General features: G+C 37.8%; 1 protein-coding gene across 1 annotated transcript in view; it reads right to left on the bottom strand.

The window, feature by feature from the left end:
- Positions 1-24,459, bottom strand: part of osbpl11 (oxysterol binding protein-like 11) — an 80,688-nt gene that overhangs the window by 43,022 nt on the left and 13,207 nt on the right. The window contains exons 2-6 of the mRNA XM_060827157.1: positions 13,383-13,451; positions 9,193-9,368; positions 4,484-4,563; positions 3,911-4,093; positions 2,328-2,532 (exon numbers count right to left, since the gene is read on the bottom strand). Of these exons, the coding sequence (XP_060683140.1) occupies positions 2,328-2,532; positions 3,911-4,093; positions 4,484-4,563; positions 9,193-9,368; positions 13,383-13,451 (713 nt within the window). The remainder of the gene's footprint in view (positions 1-2,327; positions 2,533-3,910; positions 4,094-4,483; positions 4,564-9,192; positions 9,369-13,382; positions 13,452-24,459) is intronic.

The raw sequence follows: 24,459 nt of genomic DNA, 5'->3' as shown, positions 1-24,459 counted from the left end.
GAATCTAGAGAGAGACAAGTGGATATACATGAGTTAGTTATGGATCAACCATGAAAACATTGCACGACACAGCAGGGTTGATAAGCTAGAAGGTCTACCCTTGTTCCGATATCTTTCTGAAGCCTCTTTCCACCTGTCATTGCTTTCATCATCAGGAATGTTCATATAATCAGCAAACCTTGACATTATGCCCTGTACATTAAGTTCAGACCATTAACAGAAACGAGAAGAGCAATGATCCTAATAGTAACCTGAGAAGTACCAAAGCATACTCCCCTCCGGTCTGAAAAATAACCAACCATTTACCATCACTGTGCTTTCAGTCCTTTATCTAATTTTATATTTGTGCTGCCACTGTCCCTTCAATTCCACGAGCTTTAAATTTGCTCTATCACTGATACTTTTAGAACTACATTTACACACCATCCACTGTCCTATTTCATTGGTTTATTTTGAATTAAATCATATTTCCCAAACATAACTCGCTGTGGCACTCTCACCTCCATGTCTGAAGGTTGTCAGTCAGAGTTCCATTACAGGATTTGAACGTAACAATCTAGGCTGTCAATTCATTGGATTGATACACTTTTAGAGGTGCTTTCTTCTGGATGAGATGCTTATGTTAACAGAGGATCCCTCAGGTAGAACAAAAAGACCCAACTGTATTCTTTCAAAGTAGACTGGAGTGTTATCCCTGCTTCATGGCCAATCCTTCAATCAACAATACAAAGATAGATAAATCTGGCCCTCATTGCACTGCAATTTGCAGAAAATGTTGAAAATAAACTGAATGCAAGGTTTTCTACATTGGAACAATTACCACACTTCAAAAAGGTACTTCATTGATTGTAAAGCACATCATGAAAGGCTTATATAAATGCAAGTTTTGATTTTTCTCCCTTTCGGGCTGATTTTCACTTTTCTAATTGTCAGCCATTTTTCTCTCAAAGTTTACAATCCATTGACCCACCTGTAGTTGTGAAGTTTCTCCTTTTTTTAAAAAAATGGAGTAAAATATGTGCATTTCTACAGTACTCATACATCTCATCGACATCCAAAAAAAGGGAAATGCAATCATTGCGGCAGAGCCTTGCAATTTTCACTCTTACGTCCCTCCCATTTGGACAAGAGACTTTACTACTTTGAAACCTGCCAAACTTCTAAGCACCTCCTCTTTATCTGTTTATTATATCCAATAATGCTACTGACTTATTCTTTACTGTTACATTCACAACTTTTGGAGATGCCGGTGTTGGATCGGAGTGTACAAAGTTAAACATCACACAACACCAGGTTATAGTCCAACAGGTTTATTTGGAAGCAGTAGCTTTTGGAGCGCTGCTAGTGCTTCCAAATAAACCTATTGGACTGTTAACCTGGTGTTGTGTGCTTTTTAACTTAATTCACAACTTTGCATCTGTCTTCACAAAAAGAAAAAAAAAATACACATTTAGTATTGCATGTAACTGTCTGCACAGGCACATCACCTTTTTGAACTTTAATTAGCTAATTATTTCTACTACATACTTGGAAGTAAAATTCAAAAGATTTTCCTAGTGTCAGCCACTACTGTGTCTTCTTTTAGCCTTTATTTCTTTGCTTAGATCTTCACTGCATTAAGTAAATGCCTTTACATTATCAACTACATTATGAAACATCTAAAAACCAGTTAGTTCATCTGCTAATTTAATCGTTGGTTGAAGGATAAATTTTGGGCAGAGTACCGGAATTCCACCCCACCCCCCAAGTAGAGACATAAATCCTTAACCTTATCTAAATACAAAAGGCAGGGACAGATTTTTCATTTGAAAGTGGACATTCTGTCAATGCTGTATTGTAGTGTCATCTTAGATTATATGATCAAATTCAGGTTTAAACCTACAAACCATTGGACTCAAGAAATGAGAATGTTACCACCTGAACTGGGTTCATTTCCAAAAGGGAATAGGAATGGTCACAACCAATGCTGCAAAATGTATAGTTTCAAGGATTGGCCACTGTTATACTGTGAACTTGGAACCTAAACTCAGATCTGTACAAATGTGACCATGCCAAAAAACAGTGACTACCAGTGCCTTTATCACTCTTTTCTTCCCCCCACCCCCCAACTAGCCATTAACTGTGCGAAAACATCAGTAAAAAAGTTGATACTACAAATGTTGGAAATCTAAAACAAAAAACAGAAAGCGTTGCCAAACTGCTATGTTTCCAGCATCTATACAAAGAGAACTGAGAGAAACACCTTTTCTCTCTCAATTTGCCAGATCGATTTCCAATATTTTCTGTTTTCATTCGATGAAAATAGTTCTAATCTTCAAATGACTAACCTGTAGCAAAGGAATTCCTCTGGTAGGCAGCCTGCTGGAGCTGGAGAATATGAAAGCAATCATTCAAACAGTTCATTGTTGCCATTGTGGTGGCTTTGAGCATAAGCAGGTCTTGGTCCAGTGCTGATATTTGTTCTCCAAAGGGAGGCAATCCTTCAATGGCTCGCACAAGATCCTTATGTTGTCCTTCAGCCTGGTTCATCATCTGCTCAAAGTAAAATGTTTTTGAATTGTAAATGCTTCCTTTGTTTATTCTTTTTAACAAAAATACACAAACATTCTCTGTAATTACAGCAGTGTATTCAAAAAGCATTGAGGGCCAATTGGACATTGGAAAATCAAAATTTATGACAATACAGATTCAGTGCCATTTATTTCTTCAAAAAGGTATCTATCTTGATATATAAAATATTCTCAAAACATAAAAGCACTTCACAAAATGCTAAGTGTACACAGAGCACAAAGTCTCTTCTTTTTACTGCTATCCCTCAGGTAGTCCTCCTCATGTGTACCGAAAATGGTGTAATAAAGGAAAATCATTCTCCTTTTTAAAAAAAAATAATACAAATGGATTTGGTTCCAAACCCGCAGTTCTGAATCTAACTGGGCAAAAGAATTCTCTTGCACACTAATAACTTAAGAGCTGTCAATTACTTACTGGCTCTTTCAGCTTAGCTTCTGCTGGTCATCTCGCTCAAGTTGCTGCTTCATTTCCTATTTGCCCCATTCACCACTTCCCTCCCAATTCTGTCACTTGCCCATGCATGAGGGTTCAGGAGAAAAGCTGTGAAAAGGAAGCAGCTACCAAGGGAATGAAATGGACTGCAAGTGGGGGGATTCTGGAAGGGAGCTGGTGAGCAGGAGAGGATACAACCAGAGGGCCAGGTGTGGAATACAACAGAACAACCAAGGTAATCAAAAACAAATGGTCCAACGTGACTATTTCACTCTGGAATGCCAAGGAAAATATTGCTCAGCGCAACACATCACTGTGCTGTTCCTCACAAGATCAAACTATGTTTGTAGCATAGTGGATGGCCATTCAGCCTAACTTGTTCAAAAGAAATCTTTAATTAACTTCTCTGATATGTTATTATACACCTGAGGCAGATGGGACTTGAACTCAGATCTTCTAGCCCAGAAGCAGAAACACTGTTTCTATTGGGACAATTGGGATGACATCAGATCACTAAGAGATTGTTACTGCGCACACTCAGTTGACGTGCAAATCACTCTCCTCAACACTGTGAAATTCATATATCCAAAATATTTTCTCCACACATGCTGCCTGACCCGCTCAGAATTTCCAGCATTCAGTTTAAATTTTGCTCAGTATTAAATAAATCAAAACTCAGACATTTATTTCTTGAATTATATGACAAGTCTCATGCTTGTGCCTCACTCCAACTTTTCAAGACATAATTCATCAGTGCAACATTAGGGAAGACAAGTGGTTGGAAAATTGAAAAGGCTGTGCTCATTTATCTGGCTAACTAATGCTGAAAAAAAGCCTTAAAATATGAAGAGTAAGATTTTTAAACAAAATAAAATACAACCAATACAGAGCAAACACATACACCAACCTCACGAACATCCACCAAATGATCTGGTTGCAGGACATGGGATCTCTTTGACAGCCCAAGTCCCTTGTGATGAGTTACACCAAAGAAAGCAGCAGCACTCTGACTTGCTCTTCTCTGTACACCTGGAGAACTGTTTCCCTGAGAAGCCAGGGAAAAACTTCGAGATTTCAAAGGGGGATTATTCTACAGATTGGGATTGAAATAAGACACGTACATTCATGTTTAGGTTTGGTATAGTGGCTAATATCATGCTTAAAAAATATACTTGGGGAAGATAAGGTTACTAAAATATAAAGTATTATTTCTCTGTTGCATAAGAAATTAGGCATTGAGCAATGAAAAAAAACTTAAAGCCCTACTGTAATTGCAAAGTTATGAACTGAAATTTACTGATTTGTCACATTACTTGGAAACTATAATGTTAGAATGGTTTTAAGTTATGCAATTAGTATTATTATAAATGTGCTGAACTTATTTCAGTATAAATAAGATGAATATACTGGTTATCATACATGTTAATTAGTATAGAACATGCAGAACAATAAAACTGAGTACAACACAAATGCATCTCACCTTCCCAATAGCTTCTGTATGGTGTTGAGTACATATCTGAAGTCTGCTAACCCAGTGTTGACGTTCCTTTGCATCAGTAGCTAGAAAATAAATTTAGGTTTACATAAGCAGAGGAAGCAAAACGAAATCATTTCCTCAAAACAATTTCCAAGTACCTGCAAAACTAATCCATAAATCATGACAATTACAAAAGATCATTAAAATGAAAATCTGCGAACTATCCGTGAAACTAAATGAGGGAATGCAATCACAAAACTGTGCTCAAGATTGGAAGAAAGCTCATATTCTCAGGATATTTGAAAATAATTCACAACTAATTACTTAAATGAAAAAGGTAAAGTTGTCATAGTCCTAACAGACCACTAGGCTGCTCTCTCATTAAAGAGGGGGGACAAATGGTGGCTTAACCTAAGGGTCACCACACGTCAGGTGAGGGGAGTGGTTGAGAATAAGATTCCTTCATGGTAATCTCAGGTAGTGCAGGAATTGTACCCATGCTATTGTCATCACTTCGCATCATAATCCAGCTAACTGAGCTAACCTCTTAAGATCAGACACTGGTATCATGAAAGCAAATATGGACAGTAAGATCTCAGGCTGCAAGTGAGATAAATGACCAATTTTTATTCTGATGGCAATGGCTAGAGATACATTGTCTAAGAACTACAGTCACTCTCCTTCCTTTTTCAAACAGTGCTTTTTATGCTCAATAGAGCAGGTAAATAACAACTGGCATTTTGTAGAAGATTTGTAGCTCAGGTTGTTGGTTTGCTCACTGAGCTTGAGAGTATGTTTTCAGATATTTCACCACCTTGCCAGATAACATGATTAGTGAGCCTTCGGTGAAGCATTGGCTTTCTGTCCCATTTGCTATTTGGTGTCTTTGTTTGTTGTGGTGGGTGGTATCATTTCCAGTTCTATTTCTGAGGGGATATTAAATAGAGTCCAAATCTATACATTTGTTAATGGAATTCTGATTGGAATGCCAGGCCTCTGGGAATTCCTGTGCATGTCTTTGTTTGCCCTGTCCCAGGCTGAATACATTGTCTCAGTTAAATTGGTGCCCCACTTCGTCTGTGTGTATGGATACTAGTGACAGTTGGTCATGTACTTTGGTGGCTAGTTGGTGCTCATGTATGCTGGTGGCTAGTTGCCTGCCGGCTTGTCCAATATATTGTTTGCTGCAGTACTTGCAGGGTAGTTTGTACGTTATGTTTGTTCTGTTCGTTGTAGTTACAGTGTCCTTTACATTCATCAGTAATTGTTTCAGTGTGGTAGTAAGTTCTTGGGCTACCATGATGTCTTAGGGCTGGAGTAGTCTGGTGGTCATCTCAGAAATGTCTTTGATGTATGGTAAGGTGACTAGAGTCTCTGGGCGTGTTGTGCTTTCCTGCTTGGTCTGTTGTGCAGGAATTGGCAGACTGCACAAATCAGGTAAGCGTTGTCCCTGAATACGTTGTATATGGTTTTCGCCTTGGCCCAGGGGGCTGCAGTGTGTTGTGGCTCATTTAAATAGTGTGCTGATGCAGCTCTGTTTATAAGTGTTGGGATGGTTGCTTCTGTCGTTGAATATCTGGTCAGTATGTGTGGCTTTCCTGTAAACACTAGGGCATCCTGGGCCAAGCCAAATGAAGATACGGTGCAGGAATTCCTAGAGGTCTGACATTCAAACTGGAACTCCATTATCAAGCATACAAATTTCAACTCCATTTACCAATCTCTCAGAAACAGAACCGAAAACGGTACCACCCACCACATTAGACCAAGATACAATTAAGAAGCGGGACAGAACACCAGCGCTTCAGAGGCTCATTAATGATGTTACCTAGCATGGTTACAAAATAAGTGAAAACAAACCCACCAGCTCAGCGAGCAAACAGACAGCCCAAATAACTGGGTTTGACTTGGTATTACATTAAAGCCTCAGCCTGAATTGTACTTTAAATACATAGAATGGAGCTTGAGCCAACTGTGAAGATATGCATGCTATAACCTGAGGCAAATGAAAACAACAAAAGTTGAATAGAAATTACACAACAAAGGCAGCAAGCATATAACATAGATGAATGTAAAGTCACACAAATGTGAAACACATGCAGGTCAAAACATGTATTACATAATTAACACATGAAATTGAATTAACATGGCAACTATGAAAGGAATCCATGAACTTTATCAAACAAAAAATATAAGAAATACTCAGCAGGCGAGGCAGCATTTGTGGAGAAAACAATATTTCTGGCCATTGACTTTTCAAAGCTGGAAAACATTACAGATATGGAGAATAAAAGGAAAGAATTACAAGTAGGTCAGTGGGAACATGGGAGGCAGGAATGATTAATAGAAAAGCAGAAAGAAAGTAAGTATGGGAATAGTGGTTACCAACTCAAACTGTTAAATTTGATGTTCAGACCAGATAGTTGTGAAACGTATGATCAAACAATCAACAGTTCTGGCCCAAAAGCTTCACTGGAACAGTATCAGAGTCCGAGGTCAAAATGGATGGAGAATTACAAAAGCAAGCAAGATATTTAATGAACATGAAATGCATAAGCTTGGCTTGCAAATGCTTCAGTTTAGAAGGTTCCATTGTGACTTAAGGTAATTTAAGTTGATAAAGGAATTCAATATTGTTGAAACAGAAACTACTTCTCCTGGAACAAAGAACTAAACCAGAACAAGGGATCTTAAATGAATAGGAAGCAATTTAACAGTGAAACCAGGAAACTTAATTGCACACAAAAAGGTAGTAGAGTTCTGGAACAGAATTTATTCTCTTTATAAAGGCCAACGATGCTGGTCAATTGAGATTTCACGAAATAGACAAATAGAATTTTATAAGGTAAGTCATAAAAGAATATAGACCACAGTCAGATAAATTATCATCAAGTATCATTCTGCCATGATCTACCTGAATGGCAAATTCCTATTCCCACTTTTAATAAAGTGACTGTTTCAACATATAACAAAATCAAATCAGTAGGCAAGAGTACAAATGCAGTAAACTGCAGCATATATGTCAACCAGATATGCAAGATGTCAATTTTCAGGTCTCAAAGCACATGTTTTTGCCTGTACTCAGTCTATAAATTGCTTCAGATTTATAGCTGCAACATACTATACTCGTGCTCAGAGGCAATCTTAATTTTCATGTTCAAATGCATGTCTTGTTCACTCCATCCTATAGCTCAGTACAACTGATAAAGCTGGTGATAAACTGTGTTGTAAAAATGTACAGGAGCATAAGATATGCCTACCCTTTGTACTGGATGCTGCTGACAATTTAAAACGGCAGCCACCCATACCAATGGTTCATGTTTATGCTCGACATAAGTTGATCCCCCAGAATCACAGAACTGTTATGGTGCAAAAGGCATTTAATTTGGCAGCATCTCTCTGAATGAACATTATGAGAGTGTCATTTGCTTTTAACCCTAAACATTGCTTATAAATGACTTTCAGTAATGTTTCAATTGGACCTGCCTCCACCACACTTGCAGGCAGTAGATCTACAGGCACTACTCACTGTGTGAAAATGTGTTCTCGCAATTCATTTCCTTCTTTTGCAAATTATTTTAAGTCTGTCTTCCCAATCCTTTTATGAATGGGAATAAGTTTTCTATATACTGTACTCTGTTTAAGGTCCCCATGATTTTGAGAACGTTTCTTCAAAAATAATAGATTGGAGAAGTTGAGACTACCTTTACAACTGAAGTTGCCCATCCCTGGAAAGGCTTTTGTCGATCTCTCTTGCTCTCGTTCCAACATGTTCATAGCCTGTCTGAACTAGGATGCCAAAACCTGGATGTAATACTCGTGGAGTTCTAACCAATATTCTATACAAGTTCAGCAGAACCCCCATGCTTGTGTTCTATGCCCCTAATAATAAAGGCCTTTCCTTTTGGGATCAAAGATAAACTTGACAACTGATATTTAATTCTGGATTTAATGCTGGAAGAGCACAGCAGTTCAGGCAGCTTCCGAGCAGTAAAATTGACGTTTCGGGCAAAAGCCCTTCATCAGGAATACACAAGCTGATATTTAACTTGACTTAACAATTAATCTATTTGCATTTCAAAATGTGTTGCTTTCTGTAAACATTTAATTTGTTTGGTACGAAGCAGGCAAGCTGCTTTCAACACAGGGGCCATTTTCATTTTGTGCGCAACATTTTAAAAACAATAAAGTGAAGCTAGAAGCACGGAGAAATGAAACATGGGCAAAATAAATCCCATTTTCTCCTCTCCTACTGCCAAATAACACTCAGTATGGTCAGTTCTATAACATGATGGTTGTGTTCTTGTGCAACCTCATATTATAGAAAAACTGCACTTTAGAAACAGCTCTTAATGTGCTAGCACTGTAATCGCGATACACCCAACACGTTTTAAAAATTTGCACTGTACAAACTGTCCCCAATTCGTCACACGTGTTACAGTGGATTTGCGTTAATGAAATGCACGTTATAACAGAATGACTTGTACTGTTGAACTTCAGTGTACAGCACCCAAAATTTCTATCATACCGCAGGGTAATGGGTGCTGCGGACCCGAGCAGGTTGGGAGGCATAACCCAATCAAGGATGTTCACTGTTTTGCTTCAGCTACAAAAAAATTCATCCCATATACAATGACTGTAACAAGTTACAATCTCAACAGCACAAAGCAATATATGTAAAAAAAAGTGAAGCAGCATCCTTAGTATTGTACCTCTTAGTTTATACTGTTCTCCTATAGCAGCATTAACTGTAAAGGTGTGAGAGTCTTCATCACTTGGTGAGATGACCGCCCCTGCTAGCTGCAAAGTGCCTCTTGGCTTTTGATTTCTGGATTGCTCGTTGACAAAATATTCTAGTAGTCCAGCTTCATTATTTAAAACAAAGAATCTGGTGGAGGAACAAAAAAAAGACAATCACTACAGAGGATTAAAACAATAGCAGCTTGCTTGCTAGTTAGGAAAATCACACAGTAATGATGGGTAGAAAGGAACTTATGTTTCTGTTGAAACTGGGGAAATATCAAAAACTGAAAAGTGATGAATTACTTTCATTTAATGCACAAGTTCATTTAACATGCACAGCATGATTCCAAAAATAGGAAAATAAGCTTATAGCCAATGATTTTATTTAGGTTGATAATGGAAGAGCTCTTCTTCACAAAATCTACCTTTTACATCAACTGAACCATCACATAGGTTTACAGTTTCATACCTAATCCAAAAGTCAACTTTGAGAATGCCGATCTCTCAGATCAGCACCTATTGTCAGCCTAAATAACATATTCAAATGTTGGAAGGGCCAAAGAAAGGTAACATGATTGCAAAAAACGTAAAACTCAGCAGGTCTGACAACACTTGTGGACGGATAAATAGAGTTAATCTTTCAAGTCCAGTTTGACTCTTCAGAAGTTGAATTTAATTTTAAGGCTGAATTAAAATGTTATATTATTGAAAGTACTGGATTGAGAGAATTTTCCTTTGGCGTAGAGTCATAGAGATGTACAGCACAGAAACAAACCCTTCAGTCCAACTCGTCCATGCTGACCAGATATCCTAACCTAATCCAGTCCCATTTGCCAGAACTTGGCCCATATCCATCTAAATCTTTCTTATTCATATAGCTATCCAGATGCCATTTAAAGGCTTGCAATTGGACCAGCATTCCATACATGCACTAGCCTCCGTGAAAAAGTTGCCCCTGGGGTCCCTTTTAAATCTGACCCCCTCACCCTCAACCTATGCCCTCTAGTTCTGGACTTCCCCACCCCAAGGAAAAGACCTGTCTATTTACCCTATCCATGCAGTGGAATAAATAAATAAATCAAGTCACAGCACTAAAGCTTAACTAGTTTTGTGAACAAATGTTGTATTTATTAGGTACACCAACTATTTTTCTAAAAAGCTATTCCAACGTGTAATATTCAAATGTTTGGATTCATGAAATGTTAAAATTGTGTTTCGAGACTAAACATGCATTCAATGTTGCTCCCACTATTTCATGGAGCAGAAGTACCACTTGCAAATATATGCTTGGCATATTATGTTATCAATAACAAACACTTATGCATAAATCACAAATATAGAAACTTTTAAAATTTTAAAATTCTGAATGAGGTACAAATACCCTGCCCACAAACAATCCATCCCACAATGAAGATTTTTAGCCATTCTTTTCTGTCAAGGTTTAGTCAAGTTACTTATTAAATCAACATTTTGACTCATACTTATGGTCTTAAGAATTATGATGTTGTTGAACACACTAACCACAGGAGTCCTATGGCACTGTGGTAGTGGGCTTAGCATCTGGGCTAGACAGGTTCAAACATAACCTGCTCCAGTGGTATACCACAATATGTCTGAACAGGATGATTAAAAATGACCATATAAATATGCCCTAACAGCCAATTTCACCTGTAACATTGCTATCACATCAATCTATCAACTATTTAATCTGTTTCTTTGTTACCGCAATGTTTTTACACGTGTTCTAATGTTCCTCTGAATGATCTTCTATTTTCAATACTCAAACTAGAGTTTGTTTTCTGTTGTCTGTGTTGAGGTGAAATTCAGGGAAAACACCACCTTTGGAATTTAAAATTTAGAACACACTCAATTCCAAAGTGGTTAGACATTGTCATTCAAATCTACCTTGTGGCAGGGGTTGGGCTCACCGCAAGGACTTAAGAAGTCACTCAGAACAATTCAGAGATCACTGAAAAATGGTTCTGGGAATAGAGTTTAGTTACAGACAGACAGGCAGACAGCAGCAGACTCCATTTTACGAGTACTGATTTTTAGCTGCTGCCAGGGAAGAAGTCAAGAATAATTGGATAGCTCCATGCTTTTTAAAAGAAATGCCAAGTTATAGCTGTAAGATTTAGTAAGCAGCTAAAAGTTGGAATTAGGGCTCAAACTGTCCTGAAGAACCAAGAGGGTGGGAAGATCACAGATGTTGCGTGTTGGGAAGTTGTGAGAGGCTCGCAAGAAGCCCGTGAGCATTAATACACAAGTGCAGTTGAGAGAGTAGGGCTTGAAAAGCAACAAGCAGTACTTGCTGGATGCAACATAGCAAGATTAGAGAACAGAGAAAACTCTGGAACAGCCATCAGCTTGGTGAAATTAGCTGTTGGTGAAGAGCTAAGTTAAAATTGTGAATAAAGAGAGTACAGCTTTTGGAGTCCGAGAGGTGTACACAAGATCAGGAACAGTCATCAAGGACGTGGATGACGGAAAATTCCTTGATTGAGAATTGAGATCAGATCAGCAAAGGTGAAGAATTGCATTTTCTTGGGAAGTTTGTTGAGATGTGATAACCATGTATCATGCTAAAAATCACACAACACCAGGTTATAGTCTAACAGGTGCAACCACCTGATGAAGGGGCAGCACTCTGAAAGCTAGTGTTTCCAAATAAACCTGTTAGACTATAACCTGGTGTTGTGTGATTTTTAACTTTGTACACCCCAGTCCAACCCGGCACCTCCAAATTAATGAATCATTAAATTTAGGAGGAGATCTGAGAATTGAGTGGGATCTGCCCTTCTTGCATTTGCTATGTGATGTGCTTTTGGGATGTTTGATCACTGTTTATTACTCATGCTTACAGCATATTAATTCTGTTTGTTAAAATAAGTTGTGGGTGTATTTTAAATTATATTACTGTTCTAACTTAAAATAGTGCTGTCATTATGATTCCATATCAAATCAATGTCCTATTCTGCTCCATGTTTAATTATTTCTATTCTTGGTGACCTCTATTGACTCCTATTCTTTCAACACATCGAAAATGTAAAATTCTCATCCATATTGAAATCACTTCATGTATTTTGTAAAATTTTTTTTTTTTAAAAACCCTCAACTTTGTAACCTTCTCCATCTCTAAAGCTCTTTTGAATATTAGAAAACTAAGCCACATTTTAAAATAATAAAATGGTTACTACACAGATGGAGGCACACAGACTTTCCAAAAAAGCTATTAATCTAACCTCAACACCACCTCCATTTTTTCTCCATAATTTTCATTTTATCTTTAGATGTTTATCCAATTTACCATTGAAAGCAATAATTAATCCACATCCACCACCCAGTGCAGTTCACTCCAGATGCCACCCGACTTGACTTTTTAAAAGTACTTTCTTGGCCAACATTTAAATAAGATGAAATTGTTTTATAATTGTCTCAATTGACATACCCACAATTTGAAATAGCAACTATTTTTACGACCGAAGGCACAGATGCAATCTTCCAAAAAAAATGCTTTAGTCTTACATTCATTGCACAAATTGAGCCAGTTGATAAAAACAGATTTTACAGAGGTTCATAAAATCATGAGGGGCACAGGTGAAGTGAATAGCCACGAACGTTTCCCCAGGGAATTCCAAAACTAGAGGACATAGATTAAATGAGAGGGGGGAAAGATTTAAAACAGACCTGAGGGACAATTTTTTTTCCCACACAGAAGGTGGTCTGCAAATGGATCGAGCTGCCAGAGGAAGTGATAGAAGCAGGCATACTTACAACATTTAAATTACATTTGGACGTGTACACAAATAGAGGGATATGAACCAACCACAAACAAATGGGACTAATTCAGTTTAGGAAACTTGGTCAGCATGAACGAGTTGGGACTGAAAGGTCTGTATTTCCATGCTGTATGACTTGAGGACAATTTTTTCCAAATTAAAATGTAACATTTATATCAGAAGTCTGATTTATGCTAACACTGTAGAGATAAGATACAGCTTTGCAGTAGTTATAGTGTAAGCACAATTTCAATTCGGCTTCATGAGTGAAACACAGGTAAAGCCAAAACTGCATTGCACCACCACAAAATTACACATTAAAGCAATCTAAGTTAATTGAAGATCTTAACTATTTTATAATTTCTGCTAAATGAACTCACCGATACTGCCAGCCTGTGACAAGATTTGTATATTTCATCAAATATCCATGTACATTCTCCATGTGATCACTGTAAGCCAGAAAAGAGAGCAGTGATATGTGAATCTATATAACCAAAACACCCAAGTGCAACCTAAGACCGCACGTTTCACTTCAGTCACGCAAAATATCAAAGCGTTGAGGCAACCATAATATATTGCATTTCGAACACTAGAAAATTTTAAGAGCGATTAACCCTTGAAACTTATGCTATTAAGGATCTGAACCTGAATACAGGCTGAGGTAACAAGTTGTTGTCAGGAACAACTACTTAACTGATGTTCTTAAAAACTTAGGTGGCAGTAAAATGGCTTCTTGATGCAAATAACATGACAAAATGGCTTCTAGGCTGCAAATTGACAATTCTGCTATAGCTGCATTATTGACTAACCACAGTCTGCTTCAATAGAGATTAGCAGACAATGCTCCTTTACAGCACAGAAATAACTAGACTAGATAAGACATGACTGGCCATCCTAACTGACCTTTAGATGCAGGTACAAAGGTTCGGTTAGTGAGGTAAGGATGGCATGAGTGTTGGAAAATAAAACTGCTTCCCAGGAAACATCATTGGATCAAGTAACTGTCAAATAAAGCAATATCATGTATTGATTGGTAATTGTCTAAATGTACTATGTGATCAAAGCCTGCACCCTTCTTTAAGCAAAGTATAAAAATGTCTTTGTTTTAAGCCATGTGCACACCTCCTCTGAGGAACATGAAAGTGTATAACCTCTGTTTCCAGATGTCCGGCCACATGAAGAAATGAAGAATGAAGTCTTTAAAGGAACCAGACTGATTGCAAGTGCTTATTGACTGCTCATGGAACAGAGACACCCCCCCAACCCGCCCCCCCCACAACCGCCAGGGGTCTAGATCTTCACTATAAGCTACCACTGATTTTCAATAAGAACAAAGATCAGAGATTAGAAGGAGGCATAAAATAGATTGGAAAATTGGGTGGGTGCTTTGGATAAAAAAGTAGAAAACAGAAATATACTTTAACTTGAAATAAGTGGCACAGTGGTTAGCACTGCTGCCTCACAGTGCCTGAGACCTGGGTTCAATTCCCGACTCAGGCGACTGACTGTGTGGAGTTTACACGTTCTCCCCGTGTCTGCGTGGGTTTCCTCCGGGTGCTCCGGTTTCCTCCCATAGTCCAAAGATGTGTGGGTCAGGTGAATTGGCCATGCTAAATTGCCCGTAGTGTTAGGTAAGGGGTAAATGTAGGGGTATGGATGGATTGTGCTTCGGCGGGTCGGTGTGGACCTGTTGGGCCGAAGGGCCTGTTTCCACACTAAGTCTAATCTAAGTCTAATCTAATCTAATCTAATCTAAAATTTATGGGCATTCTTAGGCACTCCATTAAAGAAAGGTTACTAGTGCAAAGAAAAAAAACTGCAGCTTAAATCAAATGGCACCAAGATGAAATGAGATACTTGAAAAAAAAGTGAAAAATAAAGACAGTCTAGTTGTTGTGTTGTAAAGTTTGTAAGGATGAAAAGGACAATCAGTAAAACATTATTTCTTTGAATCAGTAAGAGTGCATTAGTTTAAAATTAGTGCTGGAAACAAAAGTGGTTAGAAGTTTTATTTCTCAAGTCATCAGAATAAGCTGAAAACTAATGGAATTTAGTTCAATCAACCTCGTGTCATACATAGATAGAAATTCATTGCTGCAAATTCAGGCTCCAAAATGCCTGAAAATTAGACCATTAATTTCTGTCAGGTCAATTGGCGTACAGAGCAACCTCAATTATCCGAACACCTCGGGCGGGGAGTATTTTATTCAAATAATTGAATGTTCAGATAATCGAATGCTGGATAACACAATTTAGACAAGCACTGGGACCTTGTGATCTTGTCTGAATAATCCAAAATGCAGATAATCAAATGCCGGATAACAGAGTTTAAAGTGAGGGGTGCAGATGCTCCTGATGAAAGGCTTTTGCCCGAAAGGTCGACTCTCCTGCTCCTCGGATGCTGCCTGACCTGCTGTGCTTTTCCAACACTCTCAGATAACAGAGGCTCCTCTGTATATACTATTTCAGTATTATTTCATTTCTCGCTTATTCAAGTCCAGACATCTTAAGCCCCATGCATTGCCAACTAATTCCAAAGAAACACCAAGTATTGCTTTGGTATGGTATTTAAATAATTAAATTGTGATGTTCAGATGGTAATTAAAATATTTTCAGATCTGGAAGAGCTACATTACACAAATTTTCAGGGTTAATGTATTCAGCTTAGTGAGGGCAACATAAGCAATTTTGGCTTTTCCTAGGATGCTCAGTAGAGAGATGTCACAATCATCAGACAGGGTTATAATCAGTGCAGACAAAAATAACCTAAGCATCTTTGGGAAGGCCAAGTCCACCAACTCAAAGATTGTACTTGATGCCAAATTGCCAAGCCATAATATTTCTCCTGACTCAGCCACAATCTTGGGATGGATTAATGGTTGCACACCCAAACACTTACGGTGAACTGACCACTGGACCACAATCACATTGTTTATGTGTAGGGAAATTGCAAAACTCTGCAGTACACAGGCATCTGGTTCTCCTGATAAATGAATCAAAGTTAGTACGTGCATACAACAAAGGATTAGGAAGACAAATGAAGTGCAGTTATTTATTCCAAGGGGAATTGAATATAAAAGAGAGAAGTTTAGCTACAGTTGTACAGGACATTAGTGAGAACACATCTGGAATAATGTATTTAGTTTCAGTCCCATTGTTTAGTAAGCCATATAATTGCATTAGAAGTTTAGAGAAGGTCCATTTGACCAATTCCTGGGATGAAGGGATTGTCAAATGACAAAAGGTTGGACATGTTGGGTCTGAATCCATTGGCATTTGTAAGAAAGAAAAGCGATCTAATTGGAACATTGAAGGTCCTGAGGGAACTTGGCAGGGAGAATGGTGAAAGGATATCCCCCTTCGTGAGTGATGCAAAGGACACAGGTTAAAAATTAAAGCATCTCCCATTTGAGATGGGGACAAGGAGCATTTATTCCCCCCACAGTTTGTTGTTAGTGTATGGAATGGTCTTCCCTCGAGAGCAGTGGAGGCATTGCTTTTTTTTAAAAGGGTGATTAAGACAGGTTCATGACTGACAAAAAAGTCAAAGAGTTTGGAGGATACATAAGGAAGAGGCCAAAAAGCAGAGCAACAGAACGTCAACCATTCAGAACTAAGAATGTTCTTGATTAAGCATAAATGGACGTTTAAACCGGAAACTAATTCACAAGATTAGCTATAGATTCAGATATAGACCAAGGAAGCGCATTTCACAGATAACTGCCGACCATCTTGGAAAAGTTGGGAAAATTGAACACAAGGTGCCACATTATTCTCAGGAGTAATGCAAATCCAATATGCTTGTATACACCAAGGAAAGTATCGCATATATTCTTAGATAAAGTCAAGGAAGAAATAGAATATATGCTCAGCTAAAAAGTTTACATTTTACAATATCAAAGAGATGGTGTTCAGAAATGGTTATGTTCCAAACCCAAATGGTTCAAGAACCTGGACACTCCTAATTACATGTTCCACTGTTCAACTGAAAAGAACAGGTCAGAAAAAAAACTTCATCCATCTGGGTGTGAACCCTGACTTCTGGCAATTATCTCTGACTTAAGACTCGAGAAAGCTGATTACTTTTATTAAGCCTTATGCATTATTGCATAAACCGGTTACACTTTGGAACTGCATCCACATCTGAGAGTTTTCAAAGGTCAATATCAAACACATTGGAAGACAATGATGGGATAATGTGCCACATGGATGACATGCTAATATATATAGCCATAAAAGAAGAACTTAACCAAAGAATTAGAACAGTTGTGGAAGTGCTTCAGAATGCAGGCTTAACAGTGAATGCCAAGTGTGAGCTTGCACAAACAAGATAAATAGTTATTCAACACAAAATCCAGGCTACTAGAATCAGAATAGATGTCTTGAAAACTGGGCCAAAGAACATCTGCCACTGAGACATCACCAAGCTTCCTGTGGATCAGAAACCAGCTGCAAAAAAGTTTACAAACTTTGCAGAAGCAAATGAGCCTTTGATACAACTACTCCAGGAGAATCAACAATGGTGTTAGAATGAAACAGCATTTGACAAAATCAAAAAACTACTGAATTTATCAGGATTCTTCAATGTTATTATCTGGATCTATTGTCCTTAATAGCAATTGATGCAATTTCAACAAGATTGTGCCGGTACTCTTTTAGGTGCAGAAAGGTAGAAAGCATACCTGTTTATTGTGCTCCTAGATCACTCACCAAAATGGAACAAAGGGATGTAGCATACTAAGGAAAGGCAGACTTTCCAGAGAGGGAGTACAATAAAGGTTCTCCATACTATTTCCTGAGAGAGAGAGATTGATGACCGTGACATTATTCTCTCATGTTTAGAAAAAATTAAAGCTAATTTCATTCAAACAGAAATTTTTTACAGGGCTCAACAGGGTGAAGGCAGGAAGAATGCTTGCGCTGGCTGGGACCGGGGTACCTGTCTAAAACCAGGAAACACAGTCTCAAAATAAGCTCACCAACTGTACACCGATATTGCCATGTGGCAGAACTTTACTTTATAAACCTCTATTAGGTCATCCCTTAGCCTCAGACACACCAGGGAAAACAGCCTCTCCCTATAGCTCAAATCCTCCAACCCTGGCAACATCCTTGTAAATCTTTTCTGAACCCTTTCAAGTTTCACAACATCTTCCAGAGAGGAAGGAGACCAGAACTGCACAATATTCCAAAAGTGGCCTAACCAATGACCTGCACAGCTGCAAAATGATCTCCCAACTTCTTTACTCAAGGCACTGACTAATAAAGGAAAGTATACCAAATGCCTTCTTCACTATCCCTACTGTACTGCAACTCCACTTTCAAGGAACTATGAACCTGCACTCCAAGGTCCCTTTGTTCAGCAACACTTCCCAGGACCAAACCATTAAGTGTATAAGTCCTGCTCTGATGTGCCTGTCCAAAACGCAGCACCTCACATTCATCTAAATTTGGTGGACATTATCTGTGGATTCACATGAGCTCCTATACAAACAGTTAAACTGTAGTCGTTGGGTTAGTAGTACATGTTTGTAAGATGTCCCAGTAAGTACACAAGTGTGCAAAAGCTCCAGAGGGCACTTGCGGAGCAATGGTAGAGTCCCTATCTCTGAGCAAGGAGGACTAGTTCAAGTTCCACCTGCTCAAGAAATGTATAATGACATCTCGGAACAGGCTGATTATAAAATATATTAAGGGACACAGTTATTGATGGCCAAGAAGCTAAAAGACATACTTCTGGCCCTATCAAATGCTGCCTATTTGAAAACAAAGATACAGTACAGATCATCGACTAGTAATAACTGGAACAGTTGTAAAGATTACCAGAACTGGTTGATTTAAAGTTATTTCAGATCAACTGTAACCGAAGAAAACATTTATAATAAAATAATGATACATTTTGCTGAAGAACCACCCAAACATTTGGAATTACTAGTAAATCAGCAACTGCCTTTAGGAGAGGGGGATAAAAGATAGAGTATGCCATATTTATATTTCAACCATATTGAAAAACTGCTATGGTAATCAAAACTAAAGATTGCCCTACGTATGCAGGATTTATGCATTTCCGTAATGGGAAATGCATTGATCATGACAATAGGTTCAATGTGTTGTGGAAGTGGGTGAATTATTAAAGGAATAATTGTCAACTTTATTTATCATTAGCATGCTTGCCTTTGTATCAGCTGTATGCTTTTATTACAGGTTTGGAACAAATCTATGTTGACACTCATGCTCCACTGAGGGAATGTTGTGTTGGTAAACATGCTGACTTTTTGAAAAAGATATTGACCCAAGGCCTTATCTGTCTCTTCACGTGGATTTTTTGAAAATCCATGACATGGTACAAGGAAGAAAGGGCATTTTTCTGTTATCTTAGCCCAAGATCTATCCCTCATCAAAATATACTGATCATTTATTTCATTTCCTGATTGTGAAACACTGCTGTGCAAATAATTGGCTGCCACATTTGCCTACAGAAGCAGTGTCAGCACTTAAAAAAAATCAATTGGTTATGAAACTCTTAAGGTTGTCTGCAAGTTGCGAAAAGCAAGATATATAAATGCTGGCCCTTCTTATCTATGTAGTAGCCACTGCTGGCTATCAACAACATAGTTTTAAAGCATTTTAAGAATAATTAGCTTTTGATTCACTATTAAGTCATATACAACTTGAATTAAATGCAAGAACATGATGTACAACTATGAAACAGCATCCCAGAACGGAAGTTAACCTTTTGGCAGAATGTTCATTTTGTCTGTAATCAGCCAACCAGCTACCAATGAATATCAGCGTTGTTTGCATTCCTTCCATAGGCTAATTGATCATGTATCTAACAATATTGCAGAACTACTGGAAATTAATCCAGTTTTACGAGAAAAAGCCAATGCACTGGAATGCTGGCTCAGATAGCATATATTTGTGGATTGTCTGCTTCTAGTTCTCTTTTACATTCAGCATATACATTGACTCTTGTTTTTTAAAAGGATCATTACGATTTCAATGATTGACTTATATGCCAACAACTAGAGTATCTATAAAATCTGGAAAGTCAAAGAGCAGAAAGCGTGGAACCATTTTAAAAAGGATGTCATTATAGGTTGCTTAGATTGCTTTCAAACCCTTCCATGATTTCACACCTCCCTATCACTGCAATCTCATCCAACATTACAATTCTCCAAGATTTGTGTTCCTCCAATTCCAGCATTCTTAAGCATCCTTAACTTCAGCTACCCTAACATTGGTGTCAGTGTCTTCAGCTGCCAAGGTTCTAAGCCCTGAATTCCCTCCGTCAACTGCACTGGCTCGCAAACTCTTCCCTCCTTTACGGGTATTTCATAAAATCTAAACTTTTGATCATTGGCCTCTATCTCCTAATGCAGCTTAGTATTAAAGGTTGTTTGTTATCACTCCTATGGAACACCTTGGGAGATTTACTACATTAAAGACACTATATAAATCTCAGAAGATGCTACTGCTGTTAGGAGGGTTGACTTGGGATGGCGCAACCAAACTCTATTGTTAGCTTTTCACTGACCTTTGGAGTTTACAGGAATGAATAATTATTACATTTTAATGTTAACAGATGGGCAATTATCCAGTGAAAAGCCAAAATGTCTAAATTTCATTTGAACAACTTAATGTCTGAATTATATCCTTATTGCTTCACCAGCACATCTTTCTATTGATTACCAGGTAAAAATTTCAAGTACAAAAGCATCCACACATTTTCTAGACAGGTAATAATTTTATAAAATCAGGAAGGTACATCCCAAAACAATGAAAGATTAATCTAAACATGGTTGTCTAGTTTGCCAGCATGCTGTCCATTTCTGCTGATGCAGTCAAACAATCTGCTGGTTGTCACTTCCTTCATTATATGAGGGTAGTATTAAAGGATTTACAAAATAAAGTGAACACACAAAAGGATTAATGCTCTGCCACAAGCCTATCTTTGAGATAAAAATGCACAATAGTATAAATTCAATTATAGCTTCACAACAATTTAATTTAGAAATAAATTACCAACAATAATGGCACAATTTTTATGCTCCAATATTAAGTTGACACTACACGTGACTGCAAAAGAAACTGCAGCAATAAGCTACAACCTACAGGATTTTAATACAGATCAAGAGTTTAAACACTTTGTATTCCCAATACCGAAGAGAACCACAAAAAATGGCTAAAGACCAAGCTGGCAGGGATGACCTCCACGATTGGTCAGTTGCAGCAAGAATCTGCGTGCCTGGCAGTATTGATGCATCCATGAGAAGTAACAAAAATAGGAGACAAAAGCAACAGCTACTAAGAAGGTGGCAGCAAAGAAACACAAGATTCACAAAAAAGGAGAAAAAATGTGGTCTAAGACCCAGTCAAAACTAACAGAACTAAAGCAAGAAAAACAGCACCCAAACAGAAATAAATACAAAGAGCATAACATAAAAATCTGAATCCAAAGGCTTTTTTTGCTCAGAGCCACCATACCCCTGCAAACAGAGCTGTTTGGTATATGTGTGAAGATGATGGTGTTGCTAAGATTGCTTCTTGTTACAGAAGTGTTTAAAACAGAATATTACTGACCAGTTCATTGAAACAGAACCATATTTAAAAGCTCCATCATGGGAAATATATGGGCAACACCATCTCCGTGACATGAGTTGCCATTCTGTCAATTCCAAAACAGTGATGCTGTGTTGCTATGCATGTGTGCTAACTGCGCTGCCTAGTGGTGTTGATGATAAATGCAGCCTAAATGAACAGTTATGCTGTAAATTATTCCTTTAGGTGAAAATAATTCAGCAAATCAGTTTATGTAATGGTAGATTTTAAAATAAAATTCCACTAAGGTTTAATGACATTGCACAAAAAAGTTCCTTCAATAGTCAGCCAATAGCATTTTCCATAAACATTTCCAAATGCCAGAATCACAGCAATTTTAAGAAAAAAATATTTAAAGTAAATTCTGATACTCAAAATCTGGAATTCAGAAGATGGAAAGCAAAATATACCTACTGATTAAACAGTAGTAAGGTTTCATACACAGTATTAGCATATTAAATTTAAAGAGATTTTAGGATGCTTTATTAAGTATGCTATATAAATGAATGTTGCACTTTCTGCTTTCCAATATGGCATTATTATTTGAACCCTTGAAATCCTCATTTTGCTCTAGTTGCACCCCAAATGAACGCATGGTGAGATGAATTCCCAGTACAGATCATTTTCACATCTTGCTAATCAAATGTTACATTTTATATCCTACATTAATTTCTTACCTCCCAGCTAACTAACAGCCATAAAGTTTAAATGGTTTCAAAATTACGCAGACATCTCCTTCCGAATCATACATCTTCTATCCATAAAGACAACATGCATTCACACTCTTCTATTCATTTTGCCAGTGAATTAATCGTATTAACATGGCATGATCCTCCCTTCTGAAATACATGCAAATTCCATCTGATCACACTACATTTGTCCGAGAGTTCAACTGCTGTCTCGGATAGTAGATCCTAGTAACTTTTGCCACAATGTCATGCAAACAAAATGTGGTAATCTGATTTCTCCCTGCCTCCTTGAATAATAGTGTGGCATTTTCAATTATCTAACCTAGCCATTTATAGGATCAAGAGGTTCTAAATTGATCCAAGGTCAGACCGTTATAAAGCTCATTGAAAGTGGAATAAAGCCTTCTCAGTATCAGAATATGCCATTTGTGAATGGACAAATTACTTTGTAGACTTTCAAATATGTGAGAAAGCTGAGGTTAACATTTTCACCATGAAACAAGAATGAATCAAGATCTTTTGCAAACTTTTATTTGGGAGGTTTTTATTAATATTGGCGAAAGGCACCTATTATCACAATTAACCTGGAATGGTTAATGATACAGAATAAGATTCCTCTACAGCACTAAAGTTATGCATACTGTACTATATGGAACATCATTATTTTTGCTTTCCACATGACTGACCATTTAATTAGAGAGAGATCAAGGATGCCTAGCTTTTTGGAATCTGAAGACAGGTACTCATGTCAAGACAGGTCTAAGAAAATACATACATGCACACACTCACTATATTAGACTTACGTAAAATTTATAAAGATGGCTGTCAACTAGTTAGTAAACATAATGGATGAGATCTTGCTGTGAAAATAACAGTGTTATTAGCACTCACCTTTATTTAAATGCAAAATACACAGCAATATTTGGCAAGGACTAAATGCACAGCTAAATGTTAAAGTTTCTGTTTGGGATCGATCACCTATAGCCATATCTGCAATGATGACAAACTCCACCGTGTTAAAATTATAAAGCAAAAACAAAAAAAAAGATATAATCTCCAGAAGACCACCTTAGACACAAGTAAACAGGCACAGGCTCAACAAGATTAAAGAGGTAAATGTGTGACTCAAAAGATTTGTTGGGGAGAATTTGGTTTGAATTCATGGGATGTTGGCAACAGTACTGGGCAAAGAGAAGGATGTCCAATGGGACAGGCACTACCTGAATCATGCTGAGAGGATACTCCTTGCAAATCATATAACTAGGGCTGTGGATAGGACTTTAAATGAAATACAGAGGAACTCGGGTTTCCGAACAAGATTGCAAGGTCCTGATGCTTGGCTAAACTGTTATCTGGCATTCGATTATCCAAACAATTCCCCTCACCTGTGTCATTCAGGTAATCGATGTTCCTCTGTCGTGTGTTCATGTGTGCACACATGCACGTGCATGAGTGCATGGGGGTGTGCAGCCACGTGGAAAATTATGGAAAAAATTAAAAAGGAGGGGGAAGGCTCAGCAGATGCTCTTACAGCTTCCAAAACAATTATTAGGACAGAGTATGAAAGGGTCAGGAATCTAACTTCAGATACAGTAGATGTGGGGACAACTATGAGAAGTGGAGCATTCAACACAGGATGGAGAATGTTGTACTTAAATGCACACAGAATATCAAATAAAGCAAATAATATTAGTGCAGATTGAAATTGCAGTTACAATGTCATGGGTATCACAGACATGGCTGCAAGGCAATCATGGCTGGGAACTAAATATCCACGGATATATGTCCAATCAAATGCACTGGCAGATGGGTACAGGTGGCAGAGTTACCTTGTTAGTACAAGTGAAACTAAATTGATTGCAAGAAGTGATAGCGAGATGATTTTAATAGGTGATAAAGTGTAGGAAGGCAAAAAAAAGTGGTACAGTTAAGGAACCACAAGGAAAAACAAAAGACCCTAACAAGAGTTATGTACAGGGCTCCTAGCAAGAATCAGGATGTGGGGAAGAAAATAAATGAAACAAAGTAATGTAAGAATGCCACTATTACAATAATCATGGGGGACCTCAATATGCAGGTGGACTGGGAAAATGGAGTTGGTAGCAGATCTCAAGAAAAGGATTCCTGAAAGATTCAGATTTTTTTTTGAGTAGCTGGTGGTAGACCC

The sequence above is a fragment of the Hemiscyllium ocellatum genome, chromosome 7 (assembly GCF_020745735.1).
Source record: "Hemiscyllium ocellatum isolate sHemOce1 chromosome 7, sHemOce1.pat.X.cur, whole genome shotgun sequence".
Taxonomy (NCBI): domain Eukaryota; kingdom Metazoa; phylum Chordata; class Chondrichthyes; order Orectolobiformes; family Hemiscylliidae; genus Hemiscyllium; species Hemiscyllium ocellatum.
Note: the sequence above shows the minus strand (reverse complement) of the source record. Positions and strands in the feature narration are given on the sequence as shown.